This window comes from Palaemon carinicauda, chromosome 3 (genome assembly GCF_036898095.1).
Source record: "Palaemon carinicauda isolate YSFRI2023 chromosome 3, ASM3689809v2, whole genome shotgun sequence".
In the NCBI taxonomy this organism is placed as follows: domain Eukaryota; kingdom Metazoa; phylum Arthropoda; class Malacostraca; order Decapoda; family Palaemonidae; genus Palaemon; species Palaemon carinicauda.
The window spans coordinates 145,161,620-145,178,292 of record NC_090727.1 but is presented as its reverse complement, the minus strand read 5'-3'; the positions used below and the strand labels follow the sequence as shown (position 1 = coordinate 145,178,292).

Genomic DNA, 16,673 nt, shown 5'->3' with positions numbered 1-16,673 from the left:
GAATCGTGTAATTCGAACACGCTTAATTCGGGACCCTACTGTATATTTGTTACGTCCTCGTACTCCCTATGAAGGCGAGTCGGGCAATATTTAGGTTAGGTAAGAGTGTTACCCATTATTTCCTTATATGGTTAAATTGCAGTGCTTAGTTTCCACTCATTCACCAGAATTGCCCAGTCCATCAACTCTCTAGCTTAACAGATTGAGAGCTTACGAGGTGTCAGGGTACCCCTCATGCTTGTATGAGCCCAAAGTCGTACCCCAGGTCAAGTTCCCCGTCAGTTTGGTTTTGGAATTCCACCACATAAGGGTGTATCTCCATAGTAAAGAGCAATAGGTTTGTATGTGTATAGTAACAAATGACAGATTTAGAAGTAATTTATATTTTTCCTAACTATACAAACCTGAAGTCTCTACTCATACTTGTCCCGCCATGACCTGGCCCTCTAGAAAGTCCTGCCCTTTCAATCAAAAGTGACTTAATACATAGGTTGAGTGTGAGCTGTTCTACCCTCTCCTAACTAGTGGCAGATTGGTATACCTCATGTAAAAATTTTATGGCTACTTAACTAAAGCCACGCTGGCACAACATATCCCATGGTAAAGAACACTTTTTTTGTATAGCAAGGGAAAATACAAATTTCTGTACTTCCTAGTGTGTTATTTTTGAATTCTCATAGCAAGGTAAATAGTTTTATTTCAAATTCTTTTCTCATATTTTATTTACTGTAGAGTTTAACGGCACATAGAAATTAACCGGAGTTTCATCTATGTTGCGATGCATAGTAATTTGTAGTTTGTAGCTTTTTGGTGCTTGATTATACAGGTAAAGCTAAGTAAATTAATAATTTTCTTCCAATCAGTAAATCTTTGTCCAATTTGGTTTATTTATTTCATAAACCAAATGCACTTACTATAAACTTGGGAATGAACATTTTTCTTACTTCATGAATTTTAAATTCTTGTTATAGATTGTTACAAGTTAGGAGTTTCCACCAGTTTTCCTTTTTATTCCTCCAATTTCGGACACACATTTCCCAAATTCCAAACAGCTCAGCAGCTATGAACATTGTTTGTTTTCCCCACCTTCAGCTTGTTTATATTTGGTAGTTATTTCCTTGATCTTTCCTCTATAGCAAGTAAGGGTATAATGTAGTCTTATTTACTTAACTCAGTAACAACTACAGTAGTTTTTTACTATCGTACAATGGTTGAAATACTGTAGAAGCAAAACAGTGGTTATCCAATTTGATTATTCATAACAAAACAGCTGTTTTTTTGTTTGGTTATTATTGTGGCTGTATGATTTAAACGGTTTTAACAATACTTTTATTGAACTAGGAGGTGGGATAAAGAAATTAAGTAAAAGTTTAATCTAGACGTGATATTAGCTATTGCATGAGTATATATACAGTAATTGTAGGCATTGTATTTTGGTTTTATTGATTGCTTTATGAGGTGAAATAATTATTGGAATTATATTTTCAGGCAAGTCATGCGCACCTGTAACAAACTGTGGCAGCTGGCCTACTGCAATGTTGTAGAGAGAGTTCAGAGTGTAATGTTGTATCATTATGAAGGGAAGATGAAGGTTCCTTCCCTTACACTTGAAGATTAATGAAGGCCTTTATGCAAGTCTTTGAGACATTGTGATATTTTTCACTAGTTGAGAAAAAATGGCTGTGATATGTAAGAACTAATATGCAACTACCTCTTCAAATGTAAGGGATTTGCATTTATATTTAAGGCATCTAGTATTGATACCAAATCCTTTGAAAATTAAATATTTACTCTGTAGTGAAATCATTTTAATGAAATTAAATACATAAAAATAATATAACCCACACTTGTACCTTACATTATTAAAGTAAAATTTGCATATCTTCATTTTCTGAGTCTTTATAGTTAGCATTCCACATTTTTTTTCCAGGTGTTAATATGCATAAGTAAAATAATACATTTTATATTCATGGGAAAATTTACCTAAAATTTTTTATTTTGTATCCTTTTCATCTTTGTCTGTCAGTCACAAAGATGAATCCATCAGAGGAATTTGTCTCTGGATTAAAATGACCCGTTGGCACTAGATGCTGGGCCCTCAGCTTGAGAGATAGATAATCCAGAGACAGTCTACTTTGTTAAGGACTTTGCCCTCATTTGGGTATTCAACAACCTTGGTGAGGTAGTCAGTTGAAATTGTTCCACACCTTGCATGGGACAGAGGCTTTTGTGTTGGCAGCCTGTATATGACACCACTAAAGTCTACATGAGGTCGCAAAAGGTTCTTCAATTTCTTAGAGAGGATTGGGGTGGCAACTTTAGCATTTCAGTGCCCCTCAAGGATTAAAACCCTGCCTTTGGTTGCCATGCTCATGTGGCCCTAGATAGCATCAATTCCTTAGCTACGCTTGAGCCGATAAATCAATATCCTGCCTTCTGTAGTCTCTCAACAGTGTTGATTCTGTGTTCCTGAGAATGCTGACCTTTCTCCTTTTCCAATCAACGCAGCAGAGAACACTTTTGCCAATGGAGAGACTCGAGACCAAGGGAACTGTCCTCCGCTGCTATGGAGGCTACTTTCATGAGTTAGCCTAAAGGCAATTTAGTGGATCGACCATGGTGTAGTAGCTGTTCCCTACTTTACAGTTTCTCAGGACTACACAAATCCTGAGTAGTAGTTTACAGACTATATCCTGTTGGGCTTCAAGGCTATCTCCTTGGTGCATCAGTCTACTAACTGGTGGGTGAACTGAGTGCTTAAGAGGGAAGATGCTGTTGCTTCCTACTTTGCAAGGCAAGAGGAGAAGTCGAGGGAGACAATCATAGACTTCCCTTATCCATCAAACTGTTACCTTTATGGGCACCAGAACTTCAATGGTAACCACCGAAGTATCAACACTGCTGCTCCATTCAAGTCTGCTTTGAAGTTGCTTTCATGTGGCAAGGGTAGTGAAGTGTATCTGACCCTGGGGCAAAATTTTTTCGGTTTTTCACGTTTGTATAATCCACACTGCAGTGCTAGCCACCATGTGACGTATCTAGCTTCCTTTTGGGCTGCAAGTCTGATTGTGTCCAAATCTAGGTCATGTAGTGGTAGCTGACATGGCAAATTTCATTTTCTTTGGGTGATCAGATGTTGCTGTGTTAACCATATAATTCCACCTACCCTGAAAATATTAATTACAGAGAACTGCCATTAGAAAAGGAGCCCTTTAAGAAAGTAGTAAGCTAACTAGAATTCAATAAATAAAATATCATAAATGGATCTTAGGAAATTGAAATGAATATACAGTACAGTAATCTAATAGTTGTCTTTATATTGCTTATTTGCTTTTACACTATTTTGCTTAATTGCATTTACACACATTATTTACATCCTATATTTATTAAATTTCTATTGATAGCTATTTACACGAGGTATAATGCAATGACACAATTTCAATAAGAATATGATATGTTTATCCAGACCTAAATTTATATGATGGTGATAATGACGTGAATTTTCTTATAGATAAAGATCAAATGGTAAAGATTCCATTTTGGTCATCTCTCTCCATGTTATGGTTATGACCTGCAGGTGTAGTTTGAAAAGAATCTGTTTTTTTCATAAAACTAGAGTTTTGAGCTCCAAAACAATCTCCAACCTTTTTCAGGTTAGATGTACTGCAGTCAGACTGATCCCAGTCTTTGTTTTCATTCTCACCATTGTGGAACATGTGACTGGTAGAATAACAATTGCTCTCACATTTCATGCAATAACTTGGATGCTCCAAGGACTTTGTGGGTAAGGAATTAGCTGTTCCTTGTTCCTTATTATTCCAGTCATTTAACTGTGAACACTCAAAAGATTCCTGTTGAGGTAGTTGAAGATTGTATTCTGCCGTCATGGAGGTCCTGTGAGATACCGAAGGATAATTGAATTTTGCTGCATTCTTTGACTCTGATGAGTTTTCTTTTGGAGAATACTTCTGCTTTAAATACCTCTGTTTGGCCTCTTCATATGATTTTCCAGAAACGATGTCTCCACTAGAAAGCATGAAATGCTGAACTGGACTATAATCACACTGCGAGAACCTAGAAGTAGAGAATTAACATTAATGAGGTATACCAGTGTCCAATTTGTTAAAATTTCTTCCTAAATGCAAGTTCAATAGGAAGTTAAAAATCAATTTGATGTTAAAGAATTTTTTTGGCATATTTTATATTCATAGGCAGATTCATAGAATTTGGAGAGATAACTAATAGACCAATTACTGTAATTTAATTCTGCAATCAAACTAGTTTATTATAATTTTTGGTTCCTTGAAACTTCTCATTATCAAGTACTATAGAAATTAGATGATATACTCCTTGAGATAAAATGATCAGATTAATATAAAGTAACAATAAAAAGGGATTCGTTCCTACACAAATACAAACTATCGTCCCTTTACTTAGGAAAATAGATAAGTAAAGGTGGTACAAAGCAATTAAAATTACAGAGGTGTAAACAACCAATCGGTAGTTACCTGTTGATAGCATTAAGGAACCCCCCTAAACCCCCCACCCCCATCAGATTACTGACAACAAAACTTGGATCTCTGCTGTCAGTGAGTGCACACCCTCTCACAGGCTGAAACAATTTTAGCAAATTTAACGATTCTTCTTATTCTCTTTCCAGCATGTTTGCTTTGTTGGGGATGCTGCCTATTATGAGGAAATGTCCAGGTGTCATCCAAGACCTGTGGCACATTCACGAGTGCTCCAAAGGTGGATCCTCGTTGGTTGTGTAATTGATGCTAAGGGCATGTATGTACACATATCACCATCTAACGAATGTCGGGAGTGACCAATGGGAGAAGTACGGCAGGAGGAGGAAGAAGCCTTAAGTCTTTGCTTTCAAGGTCATCCTCAAAGTCATAGGTTTGGGCGACTTCTTCCACCCCATGGTACTTTTCCTTCTCTTCTCCTTTGGCTTCCTTCAGAGGCCAATATAGCAAGAGTGATGGCCCTTTAACTATAGGACAAGTCATGGGTCAAGGGTGTCCATCGGTTTTTCATTGCTAAACCTTGTTTCAGAGGTCATATGCTCTTCGGTTGTGGCCCTCCTTAGGCATCCAAGGTTTCCTGTTAGAGCAGCTGCAGCAAGCCTTTACTTTCAGGTACCTTCCAGAGATCATTGTCCGTTCAATGACTGCACAGGAATTGTTGCCCCATCACCTGCAAAAGATGACCTTGGTCCTGCTTCTCCAGAGCCTTAGCCCCGCCCTTCCGAGAATTGGAAGTTTAAGCTGCAAGCTGTTTACCCTCGTCCTTCCAGGAGCATGCTTGCAGGATAGTTGCACAACCTCGGCGCGATCCTTCCTCTCCAGAGGAGGATCTTACACCTGCCCTTCAGTGGCAGTCTCTTGAACGAGGACTAGCCACCCTGATTACCTTCTAGAATGTCAGCTGGCAGACCTTCACAATCACACTTCCAGACAAGTTTCTTCCTCAAGTCCTAGTTGTAAACATTCTTCATCTCCTTGTAGTCTCAGATACACTTCTAGGCTAGCTTTGCCTTTAATTCTCCTGTGGACCAGGCTCCTGCTTTATGCACTCATTTCAGCGCTGCTCCTGCTCCTTGCAGACACAGAGCCGGGCAATCACAAATAACTTCCAAGCTATTTTCTCCAAGGAGCTCTAACTCTCCTTTTCTGCACGTTATAAGCTCATCATCTGGACATGCTTTGGGATGCTCTTCACTTCATCAGTCCTCTGATCGTCAGTTTTCTTCTTGTCAACTTTTCCTCTAAGCTCTTCCAATGAGCCTCACTTCTTCACTCGTCCTCATGTGTCTTCGCCTCCCCTTCCTTCAGCAAAGCAGGGCTGTTCTAGGTATTTGCCCCATTGTAGGCACTTATCTTCCCTGCGCTTATCTTTAAAGTAGTCTTTTAACCACTCCTCCTTTGAGGATCACATTCATTTGCCTCATGTTTATCATCGACGTTCCCCATCTGACCGAACTAAGCCTTCCCCCACAGACCAATTTTCTTACAGCTCCCCTGTTCGAGCCAGACACAGGGATAGTTATTGCCAGCTAGCTTCGACCAAATCCTTGAAGAGCTCTCCATCAGATCGTCGCAAGCCCTTGTCACTCGATTCCCTCCAGCGCTCTTCTCCTGAAGAGGCAAGTTGGGGCAAAGGGGTCCTCTAACTCAGCTTTTGACAGGCCTTCAAGATCATGCTCTGGGAAAGCTGAACGTTCATACCAAACACATCTTCGGAGGATCAGCCAAGATTCACTTGGAGGGATCGATCTCCAACACACATATGGCATACTTAAGGTAACCCATCACCACAGGAGCCTTCCCCATTATTGGAGGAATCTCACCAGCTTCACAACCAAGTAAGACTGGGAGCTTCTAAGAGGAAGAATCTTTTCTCTTGCCTCCCTTTGGCAAGCTTAGTCCCCATCAGGCTAAGCTCCAGGAAGCACACCCAGGGCAGGATTCCGGTTACATTCCCTTGAGGAGACATGCCGACATCCTGACCCACAGAGGGTCACTCTCTGAGTGAAATCTCATTGGTAAACAATTATTGGCTGTCAAATTTAAGTTTCTGGCAGGACATCAAGTCAAGATACAAAGGATAGACATTTAGCCATATAATTGCCATCTAAACAACGTCACTCCAGAAGATCGGAGAACAACTTTGAGCCATCTTCTATTGCAGCTGGTGTCCATAGGAAGGAGAGCAAGGATTGGAAGACCGTTCCAAAGGTTCCTTGACCACTGGATCTGAGGCTCTTGTCAGCTCCAAATGGTTGGGCTCCTCCCAGCTATCCGAAGAGAACGACAGTGAAGTCTCCTTCCATAACATGCAGTGCTAATTCCTTCGGAAGCAGAAGGGAAGACAAACTCAACATAATGAAAGGTGTGATCTCTCCCCCCATGGAGAGCAGGAGGTCGGCCATAGGTTTTCTTTGTCACTCCCCTAGTAACACGAGACCTAGACTCTCGCTCCCCTGGTCAGTTTTAGCCTAGGAAAGCTTTAGATAAGTTATTGGGTCCTTTGACTGGCAAGACAGTACTACATTGGATACTTCTCTATGGTTTTTCCCTTTGTCTACACATACACCAAGTAGTCTGGCCAGTTCTTTACATATTCTCCTCTGTCCTCATAAACCTGACAACACAATTACCAAGCAATCCTTCACACAAGGGGTTAACTACTTCACTAAAATTGTTCAATGGTTACTTTTCTCTTGGTAAGGGTGAGGGTAAGAAGACCTTCACCATGATGATCTTTAGCTATAGTAAGCAGCTCTTCTAGGACATACCAAATTCAAACCACTGTTCTCTAGTCTAGGGTAATGCCATACTGTCTTGGGGTAGAGTTTTCTTGCTTGAGGGTACACTTGGACACACAATTCTATCTTATTTCTTTTCTCTGGTTTTTAAAGGTCTTTTAGTGTACTGTATATATGAGATTCATTTTAATGTTGTTACTGTTAAAATATCTTGTTTTAATTATTCTTGTAGTTTATTTATTTCATCATTTCCTTTCCTCACTTGGCTATTTTCCCTACTGGAGCCCTTGGGCTTATAGCATCCTGCTTTTCCAACTAGGGTTGTAGCTTAGTAAGTAATGTAATAACAAGGACTCTCCCCTAGGTCAGGGAGATCATCCTGTGTGATTCCTGCAGCCTTTGCTAGGCCAAAGGAAATAATATCAAATGCAGTAGGCTGTCCCCTACCCTCTTCCACTTCATCCTGCAGTAACAAGCTTGACAATGGGTTGCTCGGCGACTGAGGCGTCTGGCATGGAAATCACGGCCATAACTACTTGTAATTCCAGAAGCCTCTTGGATAGACCACAGGTCGGGTTTTTTGCTGATATAGATGACCTAACCGACCCTAGCAAGAAACAGGCCCTTAATGCAGTCTTGACAGTAGGTAGGGCAGAGGAGTTATTAATGCACCAGGCAACCAACCAGTGGGCCAATTGAGTGCTCAAGCATTGTGAGACTATTACTTCAAGGTTCCAAAGCTGATTGGTCATAGAGAATGATTAACACTCCTTAACTCCTTATTCAAGGAACCACCACCTTTCCACCAGGAGAGTTAGGTGCTACAGTGTAAAATTGAAGAAAACACAGGACTATTTTACAATGGCGGTGTCCTTTCGTCGATGCTAAGGTAGAAAAGTGGAGGAAGGAAACGCGTGACTATTTTACAGCGGCTGTATCCTTTCATCAATCCCAGCCTTCGATGTCAGGACGGGGTAACCAACCACTCAATTAGCATAAGCATGAAGACCAGCGCAGAGAACAGGGACTTGCCCGCTGCAGTTCATCCTCAAAACCCTATTGACGCAAGCTTCCCCCTCCCAGCAAATATAGTCACAGTGGAGGTAGGGAGAAAAGAAGAGGAAACTGCATGCATTATTGGGGGGGGGGGGGGGGGGGGGGGGGGGATTTCCATCACCTTATCACTGGTGCAGGCCAGTTTGTAGCACTCCCCTTCCTGCAACAATCTCTTCTTCCAACTCACTGGTGGCAGAAACTTTGGGGACATTTAACGTCACTTGAGAAGTTGAGGTTCCCAAAGGAAGATAATGCCTACGGTCCCTACAATTGGGGACTCAAAACAGCCTGGTTTTAACATTTAGACGATACTCTCTTCCCAGCTAGGATAGGAGAGGAGAAGATAATGCCTACGGTCCCTACAATTGGGGACTCAAAACAGCCTGGTTTCAACATTTAGACGATACTCTCTTCCCAGCTAGGATAGGCGAGGAATACAGAAAAGATCTCCAATGATGGCTGGAGGAAGAGAACTTCCTACAAAGATGCCTGCTCTCGCTACCTCCCCCATAGTTCCTCCACTTAAGGACACATCCAGAGAAGGGTGGGGGTGCTCACCTAGATCAGCACATGGTGTAGAGTTCACAGACAGAGCAAGACCACCAGGAACAAACCGTCTTAAGAGATGAGAGGCGCCGCTTTAACTCTCAAAGAATTTTGCCCTCCTCTGACGGGACACTTGGTGGTGTTAATGAGTGACACCACTACCGTTTATAAACATAAACAAAAAAGTAGGTACTGTCTTTTCAGCTAAGTGAATTAGAAGTACAAGTGGGCAGAGCTCAACACAATTAAGATGTCAGCCTGTTTTATCCCGGTCTAAAGAAATGTAGTAGCGGATAAATTAAGCAGGAAAATTCCGATCGTTGGGTCAGGATGGTCTTTATGTCTCAGATAGCAACGGAGATCCCGACTTTGTGGGGTTGTCAGACAGTGGATCTTTTCATGACATCTCTGAACCACAAGCCTCCAATCTACTGCTATCACGTTCCAAACCAGGAAGCAGAGCTGCGTTTGAGGACTTGTTCCAGCACCCATGGGTGTCTCGACACATGCTTTTCTGCTGGTTAGCCTACTGCAAAGGGTCAAAAACCGTGTGTAAAACAATACGAACCATTATTGACTCTGGTAGCACCTTAGTGGGGCACAGATGGAGTCATACCCATACCTGCTACTCCTCCTAACAGAGATCGCGAGAGAATTGCCTAGTGTCCCCGACCTCCTACATCAGTCTCATGCCAGGATCTCTTCCTCTTCACACATGGAGCTTTTCTTGAGAGACTGGGCAACAGATGTCTGGAAGGATACTTCCGCAAATCCTTAGCAGCATTCTACCCGGCGAAGCGATCATCCTCCTGTGATTGGTGTCATAGGAGGTGTATCTCTCCTCTCAGAGCCTTTGTTCCCCTATTTGCCAATTTCTTATTCTACCTCCAGAAGGAGAAATTCTACTCCAATTCAGTGGTCAGAGGGCATCCTTCTTCCTTGAGCCAAGTCTAGACTAAAGGGAGTAGATATTTCTTTGGAGAAAATTTCTATGCTCATATAAGTTTTGAGCAGCTTTGCCCTCCAGTTGAAGTGAGCCCACTGTCTTGGAACCTAGTGAAAGTGTTACATTCTTTGAACCGAGCACCTAAGAACTGGTTAGGCTAGCTTCGAACAGGTACGTTACCCTGAAAATGATTCTCCTGCTCGTTTTAGCCTCGACTAACAGGTTAGTAATCTCCATAGACTCTCAATCAACATCACCCATTCAAGAGGGTAAAGGCATGTCCCCCCCTCCTTTGTCCGTGATTTCGTCGCTAAACTCAAAACCGTTAATGCCAGATTCTAGATTTCTATAGTTTCAAATTATGAGCCTTAGAGAATAACCAATGCTCCTGACCAGCTTTTACCCTGTCCTGTGAGAGCACTAAGATGCTATCTCAAACGAACAAGAACAGTACATCATCGAAGGATCTCACCTACTGCACTTGATTTCACAGTCAGGTAAGCCCACTCAGTTTGTAGCTATTCCATGCTCAAGCATAGGAGTGTCTTTCCCACAATCCTTACATGGGGGACTGTGATGTAGCCAGGCAAACCCATAATCCTAATATGGTCAACAAGTCGCAGAATCAGCAAACGCATTACTTTGCCAGGCCTACTACATAGGATTCCAGCTCGATTACAACCCTTTTAACAACCAGAGCTGTGAAACCTGCTGGTTTTTATCCTGGGATTCACGAGGTGTAAGGAACCCTAACTCCAGTCAGTTAGAAAGGGGACTTTCTCTCGTCTGAGGACGAGTCTCCATCATCTATTGTTTACACCTCGTTATAATTTTAACTGCCATATTTGAGTTTCGCTGTTATCTATTCTCCTGGGAAAAGGACTTAGGTTTGTATAGTTAGGAAAAATGTGAAATACTTACAACAATGTGATTTTTTCAGATATTTTTCAGAAATTGATACACTTGCTAGATTTGATCTAATATAATAGAAAATTTTATAATTAACAGTCTCAGTAGTTACTAGCTAATTTTATATATTATTTTGTAAGAGCATTTTAGTAAGAAAATAGGCATACTAGTCAAGTCTTCCTCCTGAGATTCGTGTTTCTTTTGCCCAGAATGAATCTGTCTGAGAGGGCAATTGAGTTGTCTTATGTCCATCTAGTATTTCCACAGCTAGATGTCATAGCTGCTGTGGAAAAGTACCTCCTTGTTTAGTTAGATACATCACTACAGAGTGTTGGGAAAAAGGGCTCGAGGGCCAGAAATGCTGCTCTCATATCTAGGAGGTTTATGTGGTACAGTTGATCAGTGAGACTATAGTCTTGAGGCCATGTGTTGCAAAAGTGGAGTCCCCCACCCTTCTTTTGATGCATCTCTGAATAGCATCAAATCCAGGGGAGAAGAGATAAGATCTATTCCCCTAAGGAAGTTGGCATCATCTACTCACCAAGTCAGATCTCACTTTTGCTCTGATGCTATCATAACTCAGAAGTCAGGAGAATCCCTGTGCTGAGACTAAAAGGTTTTCAGTTACCACAAGCGAGAACAAATGCATAGAGGGCTGTTGGGGACCAGAAATTCCAGGGAGGTCAGGTGCCCTAATAGGCGCAGACAAAGGAGTACTTGTAGCGAGTCCTGCTATAAGGAAGGGATGTGCCAAACCCCTTAATATCTACTCCGTCTTGGGATGGAAAAACCTTGCCTACTATGGTGTCCATTTGCATTCTGAGATATACCAGATTTTGAGATGGTTATAGGGAGGACTTCTTGGGATTTGTGATAATCCACAGACTGTGACAAGACGTGAGGAGCCTGTCTCGGTGTAGGAGAATGGTCTTCACCGAGTTCTAGGATAGATAATTCGTCTACATAACGCAACAGACAAATGTCGGTGTGGGGCTACGTTGATACTGGAGTGAAAATTCGGCGGTCTGTGGACAGGCAAAAGAACAGCACCTTGAATAGTTATTTTCTCTCATGAAGGATGAATCATAGGTACTTCCTTGATGCAGGATGGCATGGAATCTGGAAGTACTTGTCTTAGATCCAAATCCAGTGCTATTATGAAATCCTTTGGTCTGATGGCCTGTCTGACCATATCTGCCATCATGACATCACTGGATGCAGTGTCAACAGGAGAGAGAGAATGACCAGCATAGAGGGCAGAGATTGTACAGAGTTCGGCACCGTGAAAATCCAATCTCTGCCCCCTGCGCTTCAAGCATCCTACCATCGACGGACAGGCAGGCAGAATGCTACCGCTAGCGGGAGCAACCACATCTTCCATCTTTGCCCCTTGTACCTTTGCCACGAAAGGGCTGCTTTGGGACTTTCTTCAAAGCTATGTTTTGTCAAAGCTAATGCTCCTGGGAAATGTTGGTGCGCCTATCAGCTGCCAGCCTAAAATTGCTGATTAAAATGTTATATTTGTATTTATTCTCTGTGTTCTCAGGTCAGTATTGAAGGGAGCAGGAGAGTAGGATATATAAGCATGCTATAAATCAGCTTGTTTCTAAGTGAAGGCTTCTAACCAGAGCATTAGGACCAATGAACTTCGGGAGCAATTTACCTCCATTTTGGGAGCAGATACAAGGCGACCATATAATGTTGTATCGAAATAGTCAAGCCATCATCCAATTAGAGTGTCCGTTCTGCCTCCATTGACGTAATTTAGTTCCTTAGTGTTGTAACTGACTTTCTGAGAAACCTAACCTTATCCTCCCTCCCACACCCATCTGGGTCCACAGTACTAGTTTAAAATCAAAGAAGTTATTATCGATTAATCAAAAGCAACACTTAATGAAATGGTATTGTATGTGTTAGGAGAGGAAATTAATTACTGTATCTATTGTAACTCAGAAACTAGCTTTTCTGTATCCCCTACCAACCTTAATATAATTTGATGATATCTTGTCCTGCCTAATATAATCTGATTATTGATTAACTGTGAAAGGTATAAACTATCAATTCAAGCATCATAACTGTGATAGGTTATGGTTGCGGTAAACAATGGATGGTTCCTGATCGCGGTAAATGATCATAAGGTTCTCGATCACAGAAAAATATAGTTTCCGACTGCTTTACAAGTTAACAATCATAAGGTTCCTGACACAATAAACAATCATAAGGTTGCTGTTCTTGGTAAATGCTTGTAAGGTAGCCGATCTTGGTAAACGATCATATAGTTTCCAATCGTGGTAAATGAATGTAATGTTCCTAATTACAGTAAAATTAATGTAAGGTTCCCGATCGCGGTAAACAACAGTAAGGATCTCGATCGTAGTAATTGGCCATACGGTTCCTGCTACGGTAAACAACTGTAAGGCTCTCTATCAGAGTCAACGATCATAGGGTGGATGATTATAAGATTCATGAACTATGTCAACAATCATAAGATTCCCGATAGCGGTTGACAACCGAAAGTTCCCCAACTGAAGTCAGTGACCGTAAAGTACCAAACAGCAGCCAACAATCGTAAGGTTTCCGATCGCGGAAAATAACCATAAGTTCCCGATCCCGGTTAACAACCATAAAGGTCCCAATCGTGGGAAACTATCGTTAAAGTTCCAGATCGTGGCACTCGAGCGATATTATAGGAAATCTTGATTGTGGAAGAAAAGGACATGGCAACCTGTTTGCAGGACACAAGGAAACCTCAGTGCTTTTGAAGGTAAGGTCTCGCAGCCTATACAGTACAAGCAATGAGAACGGTTATAGATTCCTAATACAGTACTACAATGTGTAATGGAAGAACAGGAATGAAGTGTAGATGCTAGAAGTTCTGTAATCTGAGCCACTGAGGAACACGTGATATGTCTGATTACGTAGCAATGAACAAGCGCGGTGACCACCTGAAACTTGCATAAAAATGTATTCTCGGGGAAGTAAGCATTACTGTATTGTTATGTACCGTATTCCCCGTGTCATAAGATGATACAAGTGATAAGACGCACCCTTAAGTTAGCAAAGCAGCTTTTGAAAATGAAGAAATTGAGGATTTTAAAAGCGATCTTAGCAGCAATTCCTAGTCAGCGACTAAATGGGATTTTTGTCTGGCACAGAAACTCTTCATATTTTGGGTGTATTATGAAATGTTTTCAAGTTAATATTAATTAGCTTAATGCCAATTGTCCAAATTTTATTACATATTCATATAAAAAACCCCTAAACCTGTCCTAGTTACCACCACAACTAAACGCTTAGTGTTTCAAATGTTGTTTATATGAAACTAGTGTTGCCAAATGTTCTTAATAAAATTTTGGTATACTGTAGAAGCAAAATTACATCAATATTTTCCAAATTCCTCATGTAGCCTACACTTTTTCACACAAAATTAATTATTAATCAAAGAAGTTTCTAGATATTCTTTTGCTACTGTATGCGAGACTCTAGGTTTAGTTACTTTTCTGCTAACTTGGTAACACTGCACTTGACTAACATGGAGATGTTTTGTTCCAAGGTTGTATTCGGCAACTGTCTATTTGTATTATTTTGAAACTAGGACAACAAAGTCCTTATCAAAATATTGCTTCATTACAAAATATCAACAAAATGTAACGGATTTTGAGCAAATGTCGTCCTGATGGAAGGTTCCTTTGGGTAGCTTCCTAAGGGATATTTACTACAGTGATACTCCCAGAGAATTAACCATAGGTCTCCAGAATGTTAACTCCTGATGAGAGTATCTTTAATACAGTGATACCTCGGTACTCGACCATAATCCGTTCGAGATCCGTGTTCGACCTCCGATTTGTTCGAGTACCGAATTTTTTTTCCCCATAAGAAATAATGGTATATATTCTATTCCGTTCCCAAGCACTCGAACAGGCCCAAAATATTAATAAAACGTGTACCTAAACAACAATAATTATCTAAATGTGTATGAAATTGGTCAGAAAATCCTATAAAACAATTTTAAACCATTTACTGTACTAAAATAAAACAATTTTAAACCATTTTCTGTACTGTAGTGAACATACCTTTGAGCAGCGGTTCGATGGCATACAGGGATGGATGTGGAGAGGATGGAAGGGGGAGGTTACTGCTTGGAAGGAGAGTCCCCTTCCATGATGTGGCGGGGTAGTTCTCCTTCAGGAGTTGTTTCTCTCTCCAATGAAAGGGTGGGCAGATCTATTTCAGGGGTTTCTTCTCTTCTTTGTCTCTTCTTTGGAGGAGAAACAGGCTTTGATGTAGCAGCTTTCTTTTCTTTTGTGAAAAACTGGTCTATTGTTAATTGTTTCTTCCTCCTCTGCAGTATTCTTCGAAAATGATACATGACACTATCATTAAACATATGCACTGCCCGGTTTGCTACTGCAATTTCTGGGTGGTATTTTTCAGCAAAAGCCTGCACATCTGCCCACTTGGAACAAATTTCATTGATGAGAGAACTTGGAACATCCTCCCTTACCTCATCCTCTTCTGAAGATTCCTGCTCCACAATCAGATCCTGCTGCTGTTGTTGTTGCAGGTGCAACAATTCCTCCACAGTCAACTCGGTAGAATGGCTTTCTACAAGCTCATCAATATCATCCTTGTCGACCTCAAGCCCCAAACTCCTGCCCATGACAACAATTTCCTCAACGACATCAGTGTCATCAGAAATTACAGGGGTAGCAGTGCTTGGACCCGCCTCTGGTTGGAAACCTTCAAACTCCCTCTCTGTGACACATGATGGCCACAGCTTACGCCAGGCAGAGTTCAATGTCCTATAGGTCACACCTCGCCAAGCTTGGTCAATCATGTTAACAGAGTTGAGGATGCTGAAGTGTTCCTTCCAGAATTCCTTTAGGGTCAACTTCGTGTCACTGGTCACTTCAAAACACTTTCTGAAAAGGGCCTTGGTATAGAGTTTTTTGAAGTTTGAAATGACCTGTTGGTCCATGGGCTGGAGTATGGGAGTAGTATTGGGGGGCAAGAATTTGATTTTGATAAAGCTGTATTCTTCTTTCAAGTCATCCTCGAGACCTGGAGGATGTGCAGGAGCATTGTCCATAACCAGAAGACATTTCATTGGCAAGCTCTTTTCAATGAGGTAAGCCTTAACCTGGGGGGCAAACACTTCGTTTATCCACTCAGTAAAGAATTGTCTTGTGACCCAAGATTTAGTGTTCGAGCGCCACATAACTGGTAGTGCACTTTTACAAATATTATTTCGTTTGAACACCCGGGGGTTGTCTGAGTGGTACACTAACAAGGGTTTGATCTTGCAATCGCCACTTGCATTTGCACACAGCAACAATGTTAGCCTATCTTTCATTGGCTTGTGACCTGGCATCTTCGTCTCGTCCTTGGTAATGTACGTATTGGCTGGCATTTTCTTCCAAAATAACCCAGTCTCATCACAATTAAAGACTTGTTGTGCGATCAAATTTTGTTCATTTATGTACCGATCGAATTCCCCCACGTATTTATCGGCTGCAATTTGATCCGAACTAGCTGCCTCCCCATGCCTAGTAACACGATGAATACCTGTTCTATTACGAAACTTTTCAAACCAACCCCTGCTCGCTTTAAATGTAAATGAATCACTTTCACTGGTACTCGGACTTTTCTTCACTAATTCTTCATAGATATGCAACGCTTTTTCACAAATGAACGCTTCACTAACACTTTCCCCAGCCAACTGTTTTTCTTTAATAAATATTAAAAGCAACTTTTCCATCTCCTCAATCACTTGTGGCCTTTGCTTAGTTACCGCCGTAACTCCCGTTGCAACATTCGCCTTCTTAATCATTTCTTTATGCTTTAAAAACGTAGAAATGGTCGACTTCGCCATTCCGTATTCTACCGCTAAATCGGACACTCGTACACCATTCTCATATTTCGCTATAATTTCCTTCTTCAACTCGA

General features: G+C 41.3%; 2 protein-coding genes across 3 annotated transcripts in view; one reads left to right on the top strand and one right to left on the bottom strand.

Annotated features, from left to right (window-relative positions):
• LOC137638591 (DNA repair protein REV1-like) overlaps window positions 1-3,159 on the top strand; it is a 104,565-nt gene extending 101,406 nt beyond the window's left edge. The window contains exon 16 of the mRNA XM_068370795.1: window positions 1,489-3,159. Coding sequence (XP_068226896.1) covers window positions 1,489-1,618 — 130 coding nt within the window. The 3' untranslated portion in view covers window positions 1,619-3,159. The remainder of the gene's footprint in view (window positions 1-1,488) is intronic.
• Window positions 3,160-3,296: 137 nt separating this feature from the next.
• Window positions 3,297-16,673, bottom strand: part of LOC137638592 (melanopsin-A-like) — a 96,411-nt gene continuing 83,034 nt past the window's right edge. For both annotated transcript variants that reach the window (XM_068370796.1, XM_068370797.1), the window contains exon 5: window positions 3,297-4,074. In XM_068370796.1, the coding sequence (XP_068226897.1) occupies window positions 3,519-4,074 (556 nt within the window). In that variant the 3' untranslated portion in view covers window positions 3,297-3,518. The remainder of the gene's footprint in view (window positions 4,075-16,673) is intronic.